Consider the following 21,713-nt stretch of genomic DNA (forward strand, 5'->3'; position numbering starts at 1 on the left):
TTGTGAAGGTGAATAACTTAAAACTGTGAATCTTCAAATGTTCAAAAAGCAATTCTGTTCATTTATAGTCATTAGGATGGATTTGTACAAAAGTGCAAACAAACCTAAGATAAGTGGCAACAGAAAACCTCAGAAAACTTGAAAATTGAAATCTTTGATCTGCCTATATTAATGTCTGCCATATTTATGATTTACTATACGCATTTTTACAAAGCATAAAACATGTGAAATGTTGCCTGACAGAGCCTTATATCTTCTTGCTTTTCTGAAGGTAGCCTTTGACTGCTCAGAATTTGGAAATGGATCATGCCCAGAGAATGACAGAACATTAGGTATTCGAACTGCCATGTATCTATTTATGTCTGGGGCTATCTTCATCACTATTTTTGGAAACCTCGCTATGATCATTTCCATTTCCTATTTCAAACAGCTTCACTCTCCAACCAACTTTCTCATCCTTTCCATGGCAATCACTGACTTTCTCCTGGGATTCGGCATTATGCCCTACAGCATGATCCGGTCTGTGGAAAACTGCTGGTATTTTGGAATCCTTTTCTGCAAGGTCCATTACAGCTTTGACTTGATGCTAAGCATAACATAAATTTTCCATCTTTGTTCTGTAGCCATAGATAGGTTTTATGCCATATGCTACCCTTTGCATTATTCTACCAAAATAACCATTTCAGTAGTAAAGAGGCTGTTGTTTCTTTGTTGGTCAATACCAGGAGCATTTGCTTTTGGGGTGGTTTTCTCTGAAGCATATGCTGATGGAATAGAAGGCTATGATGCTCTGGTTGCATGTTCCAGTTCTTGCCCAGTGATGTTCAATAAGCTATGGGGCACCACTTTGTTTATGGCAGGCTTCTTCACCCCAAGCTCTGTGATGGTAGGAATTTATGGCAAAATTTTTGCAGTATCCAAAAAACATGCTCGTGCAGTCAACAGCATTCCTGAAAATCAAAGTAGCCAAATGAAGAAGGAGAAAAAGGCAGCCAAAACCCTGGGGATAGTGATGGGTGTCTTTCTGTTATGCTGGTTTCCTTGCTTCTTCACGATTTTACTTGATCCATATTTGAACTTTTCTACTCCTGCAGTATTGTTTGATGCTTTGACTTGGTTTGGCTATTTCAACTCCACATGCAATCCTTTAATATATGGTTTCTTCTATCCTTGGTTTCGAAAAGCACTGAAGTATATTCTCCTTGGTAAAATCTTCAACTCACATTTTCACAATGCTAATTTATTTTCTCAGAAAGAATCGGAATAAAGAGTCAGAAAAACTATTTTAAGTTCTTTAAAAGTATAGAAATATATTTTATGTGTATGAATAAGTATATGTATATTTATGTATGTATATATAACATGTGTATATATACACATAAGTATATGAATGAAAGAAATTATCTTGGAGTCAGGAACACCTGGGCTCAAATTTTACCTCTGCCATATACTGATTGGGTAAACATGGATAAGTCTTTTAACTTTTCACGGTCTTAGGCAAATTCCCAAGATTCTAAGTTACAGATGGGATTTCTATCAGTGTACAAAATTTCCATCTTGAGAAATTGATGAGACCAGTGAAATCATAGATCTGGACAGCAATGACAAAAATGTATACATATAGATCTCTAGATACAAGGTGTCCTAAAGCCTTAACTTTGATAGCTTAATCAATAAATAAACTTTGTTAAGTACCTACAATGTGCCAGGCACTGTGCTAAGCACTAGGGATACAAAAAGAGGCAGAAGACAAGTCCTTCCTTTCAAGAAGCTTGCAATCTTATGGGGAAGAGAATGTGCAAACAAATATTTACAAAGCAAGCTATATACAGGATAAATGGGAAATAATTAACAGAGGGAAGATATTACAATTAAGAAAGGTTGGGGAAGGTTTCCTGTAGAAGGTGGGACTTTAACGGGGACTTGAAGGAAGCCAGAGAGGTCAGTAATCAAAGATGAGGAGGGAGAATATTCCAGGCATAGAGGATTGCCAGAGAGAATTCCAGGAGCTGAATTCGATGGAATGTCTTGTTTATAGAATAGGAAGAGTAAGCTAGAATAAGTTATTTTAAGTGTTTAGTAGCATAAAACTTAACTAAGAGTTTTGGAACACTCTTTCTAGAGATATGAGGAAATATGAAAGGCAGATTTGTGTAGTATACAGCAAACTTGCTTGTAGTCAGCAACCTGAATTTGTATCCAACCATAAACACAATCTGTATGACTATAGGTATTTCTTTCTCTCTTCAAACCCAGGATTCTTTATGTGAACTGATTATTCTGCTTAAGATTATCCAGGAAGGGTCTTCCAATGTATTTGGATAACCTCTCCTATTTGAAAAACTGCATGCATGCATGTATGTACATATGTGTGTATTTGTATAATTTCAAAACAACATTGAATTAGCTCCGTAGTTGGTAAAAGAAGTTTACTTCTTTGAAAATGTAGGTATTGGTGGGCGGCTAGATGGTGCACTGAATAGAGCACTGGCCCTGGAGTCAGGAGGACCTGGGTTTGGATCCAGCCTCAGACACTTAACACACACACACACACACACACACAAATAGCCGTGTGACCTTGGGCAAGTCACTTAACCCCAATTGCCCTCCAAAAAGCAAAAAAGAAAGAAAGAAAATGTAGGTACTGGGTTAGATAATCTTTAAAGATTCTTGTATTCTAACATTTTATAATAATAAGAAAAACTACTCCCATCAAATACACACATATTCACCTAGGAAAGGCTAGGTATGAGGGAATGAGCTATGAGGGAACAATTCACTTCAAAGAAGATTTCCATGTAGATATTATAATGCTCTATTCTTGTCCTACCCTAGGATGCTCCACCCCCAAAACCAGAATCCTCAACATTTTACTACCTGATACTATGAGGTCATTTGACCCTGACGATGAAATAGCAAAATAATTATTTTAGTAAGATGGTAGAACATGCACAAGTTGGCTGATTAGAAGACATGAAAGGTAGTTGTACAAGCTTAAAACACTCAATGGGTTAGGGGATATTATCAGTGAGGATAACAATGAGAGTAGAGAACAAGCATAAATGTCCCCTTGTCATTCCAAAAATTAAGTATCAGTGGAAAAGTGAGAGACAGTTTGGGCATAGTCAAATCTGAAGGATTAAATATAGATAATACTGTGCATTGTAAGGGCAGTTAGGTGGCACAATGGATAGAATGCCAGGCTTGGAGTCAGGAAGACTCATCATTGTGAGTTTAAATCTGACCTCAGATGCCTACTAGCAGAGTGACCCTGGGCAAGTCACTCACCCTGTTTGCTTCAGTTACCTCATCTGTAAAACGAACTGGAGAAGGAAAACTACTCCAGTACCTGCCAAGAAAATTTCAAATGGTGTCACAAAGAATTGGACATGATTGAAAATTATTGAACAACAACAATTGTGCATTGTTATGATTTGCTAAATTTAAAGATATTTTGTCAAATTTAAATGTGATTTCCTCTTTTTAAAAATGAGAGTGCTGTTTATCATGTAGATAATTATTAATTGTAAAATAAGGTTTATCTAGAATTTGGTCTATAAATCTTTAACTGACTTAAAACTGGAAAATTACTGTGAAAAATCTACATTGCAACTTCTGTTTGACTTTTTGGAACTAATATAAGGATGTGACTTGGATTAAGTTGCTGAAAGAATCATTGTATTAAAGCAATAAAATATATAAGCCATCTAAAAAAGAACTCTAAACATGGTGAGGCTGAATTTGAAGTCAGAAATCCTAGTTTTGCTCCTTTATACTTGTGTGACCTTGGATTAGTCATTTAATCTTTCTAAGTGTCCTTTGTATGTATCATTATCCTTCTACCTTATGGCAATTTCCCAGTCATTTTAAATCATGTCCTGCTGCAGCGCTCGTGCTCTGCCTCCTCTGTCCCAGGCCCTCTTGAGTTTTCTTCTCTCACTAGAATAGACAGATTGTTTTTGCCTTCCTTTTTATCTTCAGTGTCTGACACATGCTTAATAAATGCTTTCTGATGCTGTTGTACAATGAGAATAATAATAGCATCCGTCTCATGTTTGTTATGAGGATCAAATGTGATGTAAAGTACACTGTAAACCTTAAAGTGCTATGTAGATGTGATGATGATGATGATGATGATGATGATGATGATGATGATAACTTCAGTTTGCACTGACTCCATATCCATGTAAGGAAAAGTCAAGGTCATTGGTGGCTTCTAAGAGGGTAATTTCAGTAGAATGATGGGGGTGAAATCCATATTGCAAGTGGTTAAGGAATCAGTGTAGTGAGGAAATTGAAGTATTAGGTAGAGTTGTGGTTTAGTTGTTTTTCAGTTGTATCTGACTCTTCATGACCCCATTTGAGGTTTTCTTAACAAATGCTATAGTGCTTTTCCATTTCCTTCTCCAACTCATTTTATAGATGAGGAAACTGAGGTAAACAGGGTTAAGTGACTTGCCCAGGGTCACATAGCTAGTAAGTGTCTGAGGCTGGATTTGAATTCTGGAAGAGAAATCTTCCTGACTCCAGGTCTGGCACTCAATCTACTGCTTCACCTAGTCACCCAGGTATAGACAACTTTGTTAAGATATCTATGAGTGAAAGTGAAAAGAAAGAAGGGAGGGAAGTTATATAACTGTGCAAAGGCTAGTCCAACTCGTGCCAGATGGACATTCTATTGATACAAGTGACAATCTTCTCCAAAATGTTGCCACAAGAATGGTTCTAGTTCTCTATGTAGCAGGAACCACAGAAAAGACTGGCTTGTTTGGAGGATTATTTTCAACAGTCTTCATAGCCTTAAAACAATGAAACAAAAATAGACAGCATCTAAAAACAATAGAAAGTCCTAAGCACAGAGCCACACAGTAGGTGTTCAATGATCTTCTGGTAAATACCTGAATGAGTATGCCTTCAGAAGTGCTTCTATTATGTTGGTATGGGCCATAAATATATTTCACTCCCTCTGAGCTGTTATTGTATAATTTTAATTGCTTTGACTATTTCTACCTACTGCAAAACCATTTACTAATATGTAAAAATAGAGTTCACAAATTGACCTCCTGATTTATTCAATTATAAAAATATCCTGCATAGAACCCTCTTATAGCTTCTTCAATAGTTGTATTACCTACCATTTATTGAGAGAGGTGGCATTGGAGCTCAGTCTTAATGTATAACAAAGATATATTATTTATTGTTCCTAATCAGTGAGTTTGTGCTTAAAAAAAAAAGTCTGCTTGGCCACTCTCCCATAAATCACTCTCTGTGAATTTTTAATATAATAATTGTTATGTTCTCCTCTGCCTTTTTCCTCTCTCTCACAGAGGTTTGTACAGCACTTTGTAAACAGTGAGATCAATAATTGCTGTTGACTGACTGTGTTTGGTTCTCATTGGAGCCCTGGGCTGTGGGCAGCAAGATAATGCTGCCTGGCACGTAAGCTACCATGTTCTAAAGATGGAAATAAACCTCTTCAATTACATGCATTTCTTTTATCCTTTTGAAACCCAGAGTAATAACAAAAATAGTAATGATAATAGCTGACATTTATATAACACTTTAAAGTTTTCAATGTGCTTAAATATAGACATCATCTCCTAAAGTGCAGCTATGATCATTTAGTTCCTTTGCTCAAGGAGCTTCATTGGCTCCCTATTGTCTCTATGATAAAATATAGAGGTTCCCAAAGTGAGTGATACTGTTCCCTGGGGGATGCTTGAACAATGGGGGGGAAGTAGTAGCCTTGGGTGCAATTGGGGGACTTTGAATAAAAACAAAGGGGCAGGGGAAGCATAAGGAAAGAAGAGAAGAGAAGAAAATTTTGAAAAATAGTTCATATATGTTTCATCTGTTGTATAACAGAGTTAAAGCTGTAGTGATTACATTATTTTCCAAATAAACACACAAAGTACATGTTACAACCAATTAGTTGTAAAGTCTACCAGCAGGTGTTAACAAGCAAGTGTTGGCAGGAGAGCATGTCATGCATTGTTGGGAAGTTCAGCATACATCGGGAGGAATATGTGTGTATAATAACTTGTTTACAATATGATACTATACCATTACATGATACAATATTGCACCATCAAAATTTCAATGCAGGAAAACCCCCCACAAATTTACAATGAATTATTAGATTTAAGATGTCATTTAAAAAATATCTCTCTTCTACTCAGAGAGTAGCAGTTACTAAAGTTATTTTCCTAATGAACCATGGTTCACCCCACTTGCCCTGCCCCTCCCCACTCAAACTCTGGTGACTTCCTAATGCCTCCAGGATCAAATATAAAATCCTTTGTTTGACTTTCAAAATCCTTTGTGGGATAGGTTTTTTTTAAATGCTTTACTAACTCTTCATGGCTCTGTCTCTTATTTGATCTTCCACATCCCCCACTCTATAATTTAGTGATATTGGCTTTCTTGCTGTTCCTCAAACAAGACACTTCCTCTTCTACCTCCATCCATTTTCACAAGCTGTTTCCATGCCTGGAAGTGGTAAGATACTCATGGCCCCCACCGGAACACAAGCATCTATCTGCAGCAAATTCACTCAGTTCCAATATCTAAAGATACCGTATCTCAGACAAAGCTTGCTTATTTAACAGTTTGAAGATCAATACTAACCAGAAAAATGTTTCCATGAATTGTACTGTGATGACTTTTTAGTTTGTTCTCAAAGTGCTATTCATAGCCAAACTAATAAATTGTTTTCTTATAGACAGTATAAACAGAGGTTGACATTTTCTTTCATTTTGGAGGGAATAGGGATTTCAGGAAGTGGGGAAAACCCCAGTTCACTAAAGAGCTAGCTGATGACGTTAAGCGTTTCATTATTGTAAACATGCTCCCACTTGAGCATTGGAAAAAGCAAGAGAAACCCAATCTAATAATTTCTGTTATGAGAGAAGGCTGTTTTGGGTCACTAGTTTGCTGAGTTCTGTCCATTTTCATTCTCTACAGAGGCAAGTAATATAGACCTAAAAAGAGTGTGAGAAAGGGATTTCATCAGAGGGATTTGACATTCAATAACCTGTGGAAAACATAAAGTGAAAAGCAAGGGAGCTCTGAGAAAAATGTCACTTAGGCAAATCCTATTTTCTCTGAAAGAAATGATTATTTCTCTGTTGTATTAATAACTAATTATTGACTCAGAACTGAGGCTTTTCCCCATTTCTACTTCTTCATCCATAAATCAACTGATATGGGAAATCTTAGGCAAATACTTCCCTGGGATAAGATCTCATCAGACAGTAAAAGAAATTCTAAGTTTAGCCTGATGGGTGAATTCCTGTTCATTGTGTTTGGTTACAGGTCTGGAATAGACATAGATTCCCTCTTTGATATATATATTGATAAGTCTCTTTGACCAAGCCTTGAGTGATCCAAGTCATGTACCCTCAAGACCCTCATTCTAATGAGACCACCTCCCATTATAATATTCATTTGTTCATTAATTGTTAGCTAATCAGAATTTATTGCCACTCTCAGGAACCCACTCTTCCAAGAACATATAAACTGTGAGCCCACCACCAAGAGGGGTCTTTGACAAGGGTGTCATTGACAACGTTTTATTAATAAACATGCCAGCTTTGTTAATAAAATGATTAAATAACCAAGAAATTATGTTTCTCAAACTTTTTAAATGCCACATCGCATGGCTTATAGGTCTTTTCAGTTTGACTCTTTGCTCCAAACCACATGGCCAATCCTACATCTGCTTTCTTTTGCCTATTTAACTTCCTCAATTAATAATGAGGTTAATGTCTTTCTACTTCAGAAAGTTTGTTTTCTTTGACCACAAGGAAAGACTTTGAAGTCACTGACCTGGATGCTATGGGGCAGCAAATGAATTTTGCAACTGGAAGGATCTTAGCAATGATATAATCTAAAAGTTTTCTATTATGAATGGATAAAATGAAAACCAGAGAGGCTGAATAACTCACCCAGTATCACTCTGCTAAGTTGTGACAAAACAGAGACTAGAACATAGGTTTCTTGACTCCCTCATAAGTGTACACCTGTATTGCTTCATTCTTTTTCTTTTTTTTTCAAATCTTTTTTGGTTTAAATTTATTCAGTATTTTATTTCCCTCCAATTACAGGTAAAAAAATAATTTTTAGCATTTGTTTTTAAAACTTTGACTTCTGAATTCTCTCCCTTACTTCCTCTTCACTGCCCCCCTGTGATAGTAATGGAATATAAAGATCCTTTGGTTTTTATTGCCTTGGTTTTCAAATTGATTGTGTTAAAACCCAGAGCTTGTTAATCCCACATGTGGGATGGACTTGTTGACTTGAAAAGAGAGACATGAACTGGGAGGAGCTGGTAGATTTGGAGAGACAAGAGAGAGGCAGAAGAACTTTTTGGAAGCAGCACCTCAGTGGAGGCAGAGAGAGACTGAGAGAATTGCTGGGGGCCACTTTGAATTGCCCTGGACTTTTGAGACCTGCCCCCTGAGCTGCCAAGGACTGAGGAGACATGGCTGTTTTGCTGGTACTTTGTCTGTCTGTTTTGATGTTGTTTTGCCAGATTTTTCCACTGGTGAAAGACAGTCCTTTTGTTGAAGAAGCCCTGGAACCTGGCTGTTGGTTCAGAAGCCCTGAAGGATTTTCTTGTTGTATGTTTACAGAAATCCTGGGAGAGGGTTTTGCTAATGTTTTCAGGGGTTCTAGGACTGTTCTACCGACAGAAGATGAATTAATGAAGAGACTGGCAATGTATGTTGTGGCCTTACTAAGCCTTGTCTCCCCAGGAACTAAGATTGCTGAGAACTTGCCTCTTGTCAAGATGAAGAAAAGACCTCCATTTGGGTATTAAGTGCTGTGCTTAAACTTGATGTAACTCTGGGGTAGATTCAATTGTGATCCAGGGGTGGGGAACTTTTGACCTTTTTGTGTTCTATGGTTGAACAAATGAATGTACTTTACTTATGTTTGGAAACTAATCTCCATTTGAGAAGAGGGGCTTTGTGGTGGACTAAATGAAGGTACAGCCTAGGGGTGGAGTAGTATTTAGAACAGGGACTTTGTAATTGATTGAATGATTGGAAGGTCGTGGGGTGGGGTAGTACTTGGAGATTATTTAATCACACTTAGTAAATGCTGTATTTTGAATGATGTCATGTTTTGATCTTCTCTGTTCTTGGTTTGTCACCGAATAAAATGGAGAGCACCTATGCTGGTATTCTGAACCTTGGGAAGTTGGCTTTGCTTGGCATTACATTACACCCCCCCATTGAGAAGGTAAGCAATTAGATGTAGGTTATACATATATAGTCATGCAAAACATTTCTGTAATAGTCATGTTGTGAAAGAAAACATAGGCCAAAAAAACCTTCAAGAAAAATTTAAACAGTTAAAAAAACTATGTTTCAATCTGTATTCAGACACCATCAGTTCTTTCTCTTGGGATGGATAGTATTTTTCATTATAAATCCTTCAGAGTTGTCTTGGATCATTGTATTGCTGAGAATAGCAAAGTCATTCACAGATAATCATCTTACAATATTGCTCTTACTTTGTAGACAGTTCATTTCACTTTGCATCAGCTCATGAAAGTCTTTCTAGTTTTTTTTTTTCTGAGAGCATCCTGCTCATCATTTCTTATAGTACAATAGTATTCCATCACAATGATATACCACAATTTGTTCAGCCAATTGATGGGCATCTCCTCAATTTCCAAGCTTTTTGTCATCAGAAAAGAGCTGATATCAGTATTTTTGAACACATACATCCTTTTCATTTTTAAAAATCTCTTTTGGGGTACAAACCTAGTAGTGGTATTGCTAGCTGAAAGGGTATGTGTGGTTTTATAGCCCTTTGGGCATAGTTCCAAATTGCTCTACAGAATGAGTGAATCAGTTCACAACTCCACCAACAATGCATTAATGTCTCATCTAATAAGTATAGGTACCTCAGAATTATTTTAATTTACATTTCTCCAATTAATAGTCAGAGCATTTTTATATGACTATAGACAGATTTTATTACTTCATCTGAAGATGTTCATATCTTTGATTATTTGTCAATTGGAGAATGGCATTTATTATTAAAAATTTGACTCAGTTTTCTATGTGTTTGAGAAATGAGGCCTTTATTAGATAGACTTGCTTTAATTTTTTTCAGTTACTATTGCTAACTGTATTTCCCTCAATCCTATTTTCTTCCTTGTTTATTCTGTTCTCTCTTTCCTTTCATCTTGCCCTCTTAAAAAGTGTTTTGCATCTGACTACTTCCTCCCCTAATCTGCCCTCCCTTCTATCAACATTCCCCCTTCTTTTCTCTCCTTCCCCTCATCTTTTCCTGAAGGGTAAGATAGATTTCTATACCCAATTGAGTGTGTATGTTATTCTATCTTTGAGTCAATTCTGATGAGAGTAAGGTTCATTTACTCCTCTTTACCTCCCTGCTCTTTCCCTCCACTGCAAAAGCTTTTTCTTGTCTCTTTTATGGGAGATAATTTACCCTATTCTACCTCTACCTTTCCTTTTTTTCCAGTATATTGCTCTCTCACACCTTAATTTTGTTCTTAGATACCTTCCCTTCATGTTCAACTCACACTTGTCCCCTCTGTCTATATATACTTCTAACTGCCTAATAATGAGAAAATTCTTATGAGTTACAAATCTTATCTTACCAGGTAGTAATGTAAGCAGCTTAACCTTATTAAGTCCTTTATGGTTTCCCTTTCCTATTTACCTTTTTTTTTTTTGCTTTTTGGAGGGCATTTGGGGTGAAGTGACTTGCCCAAGGTCACATGGCTAGTTTTTGTGCTAAGTGTCTGAGGCTGGATTTGAACTATGTTCTCCTGACCCCAGGGCCAGTACTCTATTCACTGCACCACCTAACCACCCCCCTATTTACCTTTTTTATGCTTCTCTTGAGTTTTGTATTTCAAAGTCAAATTTTCTCTTCAACTCTTGTCTTTTCATCAAGAATGATTGAAGGTCTGCTATTTCATTGAATATCCATTTTTCCCCCCAAAGGATTATGCTCAGTTTTTCTGGGTAGGTGATTCTTGGTTGTAATCCTAGCTCTTTCCATCAAGAATTTTATATTCTAAGCCCTCCAGTCCTTTAATGTAGAAGCTGCTAAATCTTGTGGCTGACTGTGGCTCCATGGTATTTGAATTTCTTCTTTCTGACTGCTTGCAATATTTTCTTCTTAACCTTGGAACTCTGGAATTTGGCCTGGGGATCTTTTGGGGATCTCTTTCAGGAGATGATCAATGGATTCTTTTAATTTCTATTTTACCCTCTGCTTCTAGAATATCAGGGCAATTTTCCTTGATACTTTCTTGAAAGATGATGTCTATGGTTTTTTGTTTTGTTTTGTTTTTATGGCTTTCAGATAGTCCAATAATTTTTAAATTGTCTCTCCTGGATCTGTTTTCCAGGTCAGTTGTTTTCCAATGAGATATTTCACATTGTCTTTTTTTTTCATTCTTTTGGTTTTGTTTTATTGTTTCTTGATTTCTCATAAACATTAACTTCCATTTACTCAATTATAATTTTTAAGGAATTATTTTCTTCAGTTAACTTTTGTACCTCATTTTCCATTCTTCAATTGTGAAGCCAATCACAAACAGCACTTCTGAGGACTGCTGCTATGAATAACTTTAAGTTCTGATCACATAGTATAGTAAACTCTCTATTCAGCAATAAACTAAAGCAAAACATTCACAAAAATATGTCATAACAATTTATTACTAAGTTGGCCACATTGTCTTAAAACATATCATTCAGTAAGTCACAATCTCATCAATCAGTATTTAGTACCCAAGTGAAGTCTCTTTTCATCCTTAAATAGAGGCTGGCTTCCAATCATCCTTAAGCTAACCATCCTTAAGGAGTAATCATCTTTAAGGGGTAGTGGATAGTACATAGGCCATCCACCCCTAGGTCCTAATTAAGTTACAATATCATCAGTCATTACTAAGTACCCTCTTAAGGGGCAGTAGAAAGTACAGAGGTCATCTACTTCTAAGTCACAAGTAAGTTACAATCTCATCAGTAAGCACTGAGTACTCAAGTAAAGGTCCTTTCATCTTAACTCAAGGCTGACTTCCAAACTCCATGGCTTCTCTTCCACTCTCCCAGCTCTTGCCTGGAATCACCCCACTGTTGCCTAGATTCACAGGTAGGCAGTTCACTGATTGCAGGTCATGGTGACAAGTCTACTCCAAGCCTTTTGCAATTTCTGTTTCTGTAAAGACAAAGGTTAACAGAGCCACAACAATATTTACACACTTTAAACTTAGCAGAATTACAACAATATTCCCACGCATTGCCAGCACTGTCATCTCAATTCACTCTCTGTCTGACAAAGTAACACAAACCAACAAAGCTTCTGTCTGAGAAATCAAACACAAATCAGCAGTAAAGTCCCAGGACTTCTGTAAACAACAGGAAAGTCTTCTTTCAGGATTTCTGTAAACAGCAGTAAAGTTCTCCTTCAGGACTTCTGCAAACAGCAGTAAAGTCCTCTTTCACAGTTTTGAATCATCAGTAAAGTCCTCTTCCAGGGCTTCTGGATCAGTGGTAAAGCCCTCTTTTGGAACTTTTGTCTGAAAACAACAGACAAGACTTTTGTCTGACAGACCAATAGACAGTGTCACAGAGTGTCAAAATAACAAGTATTCTCCATCTCAGTTCTGCTTGGTCCCAGTTTGTGCTCAAGCTTTTATCTGCTCTGCTCCTCCCTGTTCCCCCCTTCTTGTTGCATCCTTCCTGTTCTGCTCTGTCAGCAAGTTCCTCCCACTTCAGGTTCCATGTGACATTAGGACTATTGAGGGCAGGGAAGGTCTCAAAACTCCCTTAGGCCCAGTAAGGGCAACACAATGTATACTGTTTCCAACAAAGACTTAATATAAACACAAGCAGGGCTCAAAGGCATAAAACAAGGAGCTCAAATACTACTTTGCTTGCCATTACAATAGTTGGAAAAAGAAGTAAAGTACCACTTTGTTTGCTATTACAGCAATTCTGCTTTTTAGGGACTTTTATTCTTCAGTGAATTTTTGTGCCTCTTTTTCCATCTGGCCAATTCTTCTTCTCAAGGCATCCTTCTCCACATTGGCTTTTTGTGACTCTCTTCCCATTTGACCTATTCTGCTTTTTAATATTTTCCTCAATATTTTTTGTGTCTTCTTTACCAAGTTGTTAACTCATTTTTCATGATTTTCTTGCATCATTCTCATTTCTCTTCTCAATTTTTCCTCTACCTCTCTTATTTGATTTTCAAAATCCTTTTTGAGCTCTTCCATGACATGAGATCAAGTTATATTTTTCTTGGATACTTTGTATATAAGAGTTTGACTTTGTTATCTTCTTGTTAGTGTATGTTTTGATCTTTCCAATCTATTACTTGATTTTTAACTCTTTGTTAAAGTAGGGTTCTGCTTCTGAGGTGTAGAGTGCAGTGTCCCAAGTTTCAGGGGTTTTGTTCAGCTGTTTTCAGAAATACTCCTAGGGACCTACAAGTTTTCAGTTCTTCCAAGGCGGTATGATGTAAGGAGAGGTGTTTACTATTCTCTTGGCCTGTACTTTGGTCTGTGAGTGACCACAAGCACTCTTTTCTGCCCTGGAATAGTCCCTCATTCTATTGTGGCTGCAAGCTCTGGTGTGCTCATGTCACTCCTCACCCTGGGAGGAGGTCTAATCTGAGTATGGACAAAGCAATAGTCCTGCCTCAGTGCTAGCAAAGGGATCCCTGTCATCTCCTTCTGACCAGTTGTTTGATCCCCTCATCTGTGGACTGAGAGCTCTGGAAAGCTGCTGCAGCTGCTGCTGATTCAGTGAGTTCCAAAGCCTTCTCCTGGTTTACTAGGGCCAGGTCTGTGCTGGTGTGGCCTGCACTGAACTGTGCTTCTTTCTTCAGAACTTTCCTGCTGACCTTCTAAGTTGTCTTGGGCTGGAAAATTGTTTTACTCCATCATTTTTTGAGTTCTTCCACTCTAGAATTTGTTTAGAGTCATATTTTAAAGTATTTGTAGGGGTTTGGGGGAGAGCCCAAGTGAATTCCTGCCTTTACTCCAACATATTGGCTCTGACCTGCTTCATTCTTTTTTCAAGTAGAAAAGTTGAGAACCTTTAAAAAAAAAACTGAAGGAGGTCTAGCCCTGTAAATTTATTGATGTAGAGAACTCTTGTTGAAGAAACAACTTCTACCAATGGTAATTATTTGGTGATGATAAATGAGCAAATTTATCCATAAACAATTATACCATAGGCTTCTAGCAATGATTAGGTTACTTCTATCTAGACAATAAACAACAAGTATTTATTTAGTGCCTACTATGTTTCAGGCACAGTCTAGGCTATTAGTGGAGGTGGGGGGAGAATGATTATTCTCCATAACTGGGTCTTATTAACATTTTCTTGTCAAGATGGTCTATAGTCAAGTTACTCTGGAAGATTACTCTGGCAGAAGTGTGTATGATGGACTGGAGTGAGTAGAGATTTTTTATAGGGGGACACAAATGAAGCAGTCCCTGCCCTCAAGGAATTTATATTCTAAGAGGAAGATAATAGGTACATATGTAGTTATATACAAAACACATACAGAGCAAGTACAAAGGAACCTTGGGGAGGGGGATGTGGCACTAACAACTAGGGGACCAGAAAAGGCATTGTTCAGAAGAGAACACTTGAACTGAGTCCTAAAGGAAACTAGAGACTCCAAAGTATGGAAATAAAGAAGAGTAGTTCAGGCCTGGAAAATAACTAGAGTAAAAATTATGGAGATAGGAAATGGAATCGTGTGTATAAGGAGGACATTATGACCTGGACCACAGAGTGAGAAGAGAAAACTAAGGCACAATAAAGCAGGAATAGTAGGATGGGGTCAGATTGTGAAGAGTTTTAAATGCCAAATAGAAAAATTTATATTTGATCCTAGGGGTAATAGGAAGCCACTGTAATGTATTAAGTAGAAGTATGTGTGCCACATGATCAAATCTGAACTGTAGGGAGATAATTTTGGTAAATCTATGGAGGATAGCTTGGAGTTGAAGAATCTTGAGGCAGGAAGACCAATTGTTAGGTTATTGCAATAATTCTGGCAAGTGGTAGTGAACTCTAAACTAGAATGGTACTTATGTGAGTAGAGAGAAAGGGACAGATATAAGGTCAAGAGGGTTATAAAATGTGTCTATTAGAAATGGAAAAAGGAGGAGTGTCTTTCCAGTGTTTCTAGGAATGGCTTTGATAACGTCTTCTTGAGTACAATGTGAAAATGTAAGCAGAATCTGTTTAAGTAGACACACTTACCACATATGGATTTTAATGAGTGTTTATTATTACAAAGAATAGAAATAGTACAGACAAGGTTATCTTCCATAAATATCAAGACTAGCATGTCTTTGTCACCTTGACCAAAATAACCATTTCAGTGAATCAAATCTAATAATAACAATCATAATTAACATTTATGTAATGCTTACTATGTGTGTCAGGCACTGTGTTAATCTGTCAATGATTATATAATTACAACCTCAAAACTTTTCTTAAGAAAAATAATATTGTGGGTTTAAAAATTATATAATGTCCATCAGAAAGACCTTTTGAATAATCGGGAATGAAATTTGGCAGAATGACACAAAGGTTTTATCTTGAAGACAGGTGTACAAGTTCCAGGCTGAAATTTGTTGTTTTGGAGTAGAGTGAAACTAATGCCACACAAAGTTGTTTGTATACATTTAGAACACTGATTTGTTAGAGCTAAGTTCATAATTATTTTTTTTAAAAGGAGAATGATAAAAAAGATGGTGTGTAATTATTTAACTCCAAACTATTTAAAGAAGTAGTTGGTGATGAAAATAGGACATAGAAATCATATCATATGTAATATCAGGATTGACCAACATAATTTTATCCAGAAATTTAACCCATATAAATTTATTGCCATGACAAAGATCCCAGAAAGCTTCTTGGTCATCAAGACATATCACTTGCTTAACAAACAGAGGGAGATGACTGGCAAAGGCAACACCAGGTTAAAATGTAAACTCATTTGTAAATATTTTATGAATGATGATGGGTAATCATGAGGAATATTGTCTCATGAAGCACAGAAAATCAGTGGAGAGTAAAACCAGCTTAAAGGAAACTAGGCAAGATATTCAAGTAAACCAAGTCATCCAAAGGACAATAAACAGACGTAAATCAGATAAGGTTTGGAAAGTTCATTGTAACAAACTATTTTCTATGATGATGGAACCACAACACTTGGACCTAAATTGGTATTGCAGACCTAGATATGCTTGTAAAGAGGGCAAAGATAGCATTATGGAAGACAAAAAAGGGGGGAAAATCCAGATTAAACCAAGAGATTTTATAGAGAAGATTTATGATGGTGTCAATACAATTGTGAAGTCATTTGAAGAAGTGAAAGTATTTGAAGGAGAAGACACCAAAAAGGTGGAAAAAAATTTTTAAATTGTCTTAATACTGAAAAAAGTGACCAAGAGAACACAAGAAACCACTTACTTATATGCATACTCCCCTGTCTATATAAAATCTTTTAAAAAGTCATGTATAGATGAATGGAGAGCATCTTACATGAAAATGTTAGTAGGAAATAAACAGGCTTTCCACAATCTATATGTAACAATGAAATACTTCATTATCATTAACTGAAAGATATAAAAAAACATTTTTTTACATCATGATCTTTGTTGTTGAATCATTTCAGTTGTGTCTGACTATTTGTGGGCCCATTTGGGGTTTTCTTGGAAAAAATACTGGAGTGTGTGAGGCCACATTTGAACTCAGGAAGATGAGTCTTCTTAACTCCAGGTCTGGCACTCTATCCACTATGCCACCTAGCTACCTACATCATGTTTACTATTTGAGAAAGCATTCAATTTGGCAGAAAAAATGTTACCTTACAATAAGGTGCCTCCCATCAATACATCAAAAATCATTCAAGTAACTTGAATGAAAAAAAAAAAAACAACCCTGTTCATTGACCCTCTGATCATAAACATCAAACAAAGCATCAAACAGTGATGGTGGACATTCAGTAGAGAGTTTGTCTTGAGCACAAATCTGCCTCTGCTTCTGCAATCTTCACCCTTTCCTAATTGTTCTTATCCCTGAGCCTAATGCTCTCATGCTCTAATCTCTTTACTGTGATCTATCAACCACAAGTTGATCAATGTTCCAAAATTACCTACATCCCCTCCCTCATGAAAAAAAAATATAATTAGCTAATAGGTCTCTGTTAGATGTTAGAAGAAAAGAATTCTGAATGAACCAATTTAGACTAAAGAGACTAGTCACATATGGGAATAATGTTGCTGGAAGGTTAGGAGACTGACGGTCTACTAACCCCTTAGAAATATTTGTATTAAACCCCAAAGAATTTTTTACTTGATTTAATTTAAAGCCTCGTTAACAAAATCAAGAGACCAGGTGACCTCAGGGTCAGGAAGACATGAGTTCAAGTCTTACCTGTGACATATACTAGCTTTGTGACTGTGGAAATCATTGCGCCCCAGGAAACTCTCTAAAATTAGAAGTTACTAAATAAATACTGATCTCTGAGGGAGACAGTTTCTCACTGAAAGTTATATATAAAATAATATTTTATTATACTGATAAAATAAAAGGTCTAGTTAAAAAAAACAAAACAACAACCACCACAATAAATTATACAGTTAATGATTAAAAGACAGATAACTCAGTAACACAGTCACAGTTATTTGCATTTAAAAAGATTAACCTTGTACCCAAATGAATAATTTAATTAGTAGAATTCAAAGCAGTATAAACAAAGGCAAATGAATTTCTGGAAGTGAAATTTGGGACGAGATATTTTGGGTATAATCATTACCCTGAGAGGAATTTTTACATCTGTGGTGGGCTACTGTTCACTGCTTTTTTTTTTTAATCTCTCATTGAGTATATAGCATGTTTTTACATAGTTCTTTGCATGTTTTAGACTAGGAGCTCCAAGAGAGTATATCTTGCCTTTTTATCATATATGATACTTAGCACAGTGCCTGGAGGTACTTAATATGTGATTGTTGGCTTGAGTTTTTGTTGACTTTTACAGCTTCTGTGATTTATCTTCTTCAGCAGATATAGATTTTCTTTAAGTTCAAAATGTTCCTCCAGCAATAATTGCCATGACAGCAGAATCAGGGATTTGGTGGATGCAGATACAATAAATTCAATTCAATTCATAGTTATTAAAAGCAGAGTACATTCAGATTACATCACTCCTCTCCATTCATAATTTATCTTATGTACCTTTGCATTCCCGGTGCCTACAATAGTTCTTGATAAACAGTAGACACTTAATAAATATTGACTGATTCCTAGGACTCTCCATTGCAACAGCCTTTGAGAATTCAAGATAACTCTGACATCACAAAAGATTCCCAAGTATTACTATGGTAGAGGATACATTCAGGGACACACACACACACACACAATTATTCTAGCAATACTGAATTTATTCTTTTGAAACAGAGCTTGACCATAGAAAGTGTCAGACTTAACTTTTCAATTCAATCATTAGCTTCTGGAAAAAAAATGTTTATTTTGCAATTTATGCATTTCTGCATAATTTACTCTCAAAAGCAATGACTATTTTTATACTAAATGTTCATTACCCTTTCAAATGCAAGAAAGCATCAGCAGTTGATGCCAAATGTCTACTGACCCATTGCGCCCTTCTTTGTTAGACTATGGAAAACACCTGCTTCATCCTGTTGCTCTCCTGATTTGTTGGGTTCATAACACCCATCTCTAACTCCTATGGACTGTTCCTGGAGCCATGGAAGACTCAAAAGAATGAAGAATGAAGGAAGTTAGGCAATTTCTCTCCTCTGACAGAAGGCCTAACCAGATACATGTGTCCCAAGATTCATATCCATGGGATTATAAATTCTTTAACGGTAGGAAATGGATTCACCTTGCTTATTCCCAAACTCCCATTACTTAGCACAATGTTGGGCACATAAGAGGTATATAATTATAAAGTCCTACATAAATGCAAGCCACTGATTCATTTTTTAGTCATTCTTTCATTCACCAAATAATTATTATGCACCCACTATTTACCCAATACTAAGCTGGGGACTAGGGATATGAAACTCTGAAAAGGAACTCTCTCTCTCTCTCTCTCTCTCTCTCTCTCTCTCTCTCTCTCTCTCGCTCTCTCTCACTCGCTCTCTCTCTATCTCTCTCTCGCTCTCTCTTTCTCTCTCTCACTCTCTCTCTCTCTCCCCCTCCCTCTGTCTCTCCCTCCTTCAATATATATGTTTGTATATATGTAGTAACCCACTACATAGATGTGTATATATATATGTATACATACATTAACTAATTAGTGACATATAGGGAAATAATACACCATAGGCTCCGAGAGGTTGTTACTAGCTTAAGGTTATATAGGTACTTACAAAGCAGGAATCAAAACTCAGGTCTTTGACTCTAATTACAGCATTTCTTCTACTGTGTCAGGATACGCCTCATTTCTGGAAATATTGAAGCCATACAAGAAAAATGAACATCTTATATTTGGGAATGGAAATAGTGAAATAAAAATTATTGAGAGCACTAAAATGTATACAAAACTTCAGAAGAGAGAGCTAAGAACATTTTGCTAGTTTGGCAACCCAAAAATGTGTTTATGAACTTAATGGTTCTTCTGGAAAGATTATGGCTTATATGGGGACCTAAATTGCATAAGACACTGGATGTTCTATTTGTTTCCAACTCTGGAAGAGAAAAAAATAAGAACAAATAACCATTGAAGTGCCCAAAATGGAGGGCTGAGTCTTTCATGACAGCTTTTAAACTTTCTCTGTAGAACGACTTCGGGGAAGAATAGGAATGAAAGATGGAGAGATTGAGTTTGGTATAGACAATAATCAAAGCAGCAGCATATGGGAGACACTGGCCCTTCTTCTGTTTATTTTTAAGTAGCCTCCTCAGAAGAAAAAGAAAAACTATCTGTTTCTTCATTACAATTTCTGGGTTTTTCTAAGTAAACTGTCTTATCCCCTGAAAATGGAGATACATTTGGCTCTTCTTTGCCAATGTTTATAGATTTAATTTCTTAAGCCTATCTTGGTGAAGTGGATAGAGCCTTGAGCCTGGAGTTAGAGACGGGGGTTCAAATTTGACCTCAGACACTTTGTAACTATGTGACCCTAGGCCAGTTACTTAAATTACCTAATCTCTGTTTTCCTCCATTTCCTGATCTGCATGCTGGAGAAAATTATAGCACCTATTAGATGTCAGATAATGGGGAGATAGATATCCTTGCCTTAATTCTGCATTTATTGAGAGTCTAGTATTTCCTCATAATGCTACTTTTTGGCATATATCTATATACATATCTATTTATTTATATAGTTATATTTTAAGATGATTTTAAAGCACTTATAGTTTTTAAGAGATTTTTAAAAAAAGTATAAAAGATGGTTGTGCTTTTTTTTAAATTTTCTTTCTTAGTTGTGAACTTAGTTATCAATAAGTACAAACATTTCCAGATGCAAAAAACACTTCTGCTCAGAGTTTAAAAAAAATATATGTATATAGATGTCATATATGCAGACACAAGTCAGAGGGCACAGAGGGCAGAGTGATTTACTCAGGATCACTAAGCTAGTAAGCACCTAAGAACAGATTTGAACTTAAGTCTTCCCAACTCCAGGCCCAGCATCCCCTCCACCCTACCAACTACCTCCCTCTGTTGCTTAAGTTTCTCTCTGTCCGGAAACTTTTGAGGACGTTGAATAACAAGCAACATATTTCTAATCTCTAAAGGAATAAATGGATGCTATTCCCCCAATTCTGTCTTCTCTGCATCCTTTGAAGCCTAACCAGGCATAGGAGCCTATCTACCAACCTCTACAGCACAGGTCAATAAAAGAAATCTTAACAACAAAGACCCTGCAGAATTCTTTTTTCTTCTCATTTGACAATGGTAGCTTTCCCCCACTTATTACATCCAAGCTCCAAATCCATCTTCCTTTTATGCCCAAGGAAGAAATGGCATACTTTGCTGCTTGTTGTCCATCTATAGACATTGTAATGATCTGGTACTGGCTGTTGTTTGAGTTGTTTTTCAGTCATATCCAACGCTCTCTGACTCCTTTCCCACTTTGAGATTTTCTCAGCAAGATACTGGAGTAGTTTGTCATTTCCATCTCCAGCTCATTTTACAGGTAAGGAAACTGAGGCAAACAGGTGAAGTACTCAGGGTCACACAGCTAGTAATTATCTAAAGTTGGATTTGAACTTGGGTCTTCTTGACTCCAGGCCTATTACTCTATACATCATTCTATCTAGCTGCTGCTTAGAAGCTGTCTATTTCAGCCCTGTCCTCCCCCATGTTTTTTTTTTTTTTATAATATTAGGCAATAGAGGCCCACAGAGTTCAAGTGACTTGTCCAGATCATACACACAGTTAGAGAGGAAACTAAAGTGCCTATTTATAGGTGAACATTTGGGAAATTCAAAGAAGGTTCTATTTGAATTTGACTACAAAATACACGTGACATTTTAGAGTGGTACTGGAGGGAAGTATCTTTTCTTATCTAAACCATTTCCCATTCCTATTCTGCTCAGCAGGTGACAGGTCTGTTACAAAGCAACAACAGAGAGTATTACACATTTATACTGTAACAGACAAAACTCACAGAAAGTTGCTACTAATTCCACAACTGTAGAGTTTTGTTTAGAGGAGGAACA

General features: G+C 36.6%; 1 protein-coding gene across 1 annotated transcript; it reads left to right on the plus strand.

Annotated features, from left to right (window-relative positions):
* Window positions 1–202: 202 nt before the first annotated feature.
* LOC138153026 (trace amine-associated receptor 2-like) lies at window positions 203–1,267 on the plus strand. Its single transcript, XM_069077155.1, is given in 1 exon segment — window positions 203–1,267. A coding segment is annotated over 1 exon segment (1,038 nt). The 5' UTR covers window positions 203–229.
* The last annotated feature ends 20,446 nt before the right edge of the window (window positions 1,268–21,713 follow it).

This window comes from Petaurus breviceps, unplaced genomic scaffold (assembly GCF_028583685.1).
Source record: "Petaurus breviceps papuanus isolate PSGF00001 unplaced genomic scaffold, PetGlider_PUasm1.0 90977, whole genome shotgun sequence".
Taxonomy (NCBI): Eukaryota; Metazoa; Chordata; class Mammalia; order Diprotodontia; family Petauridae; genus Petaurus; species Petaurus breviceps.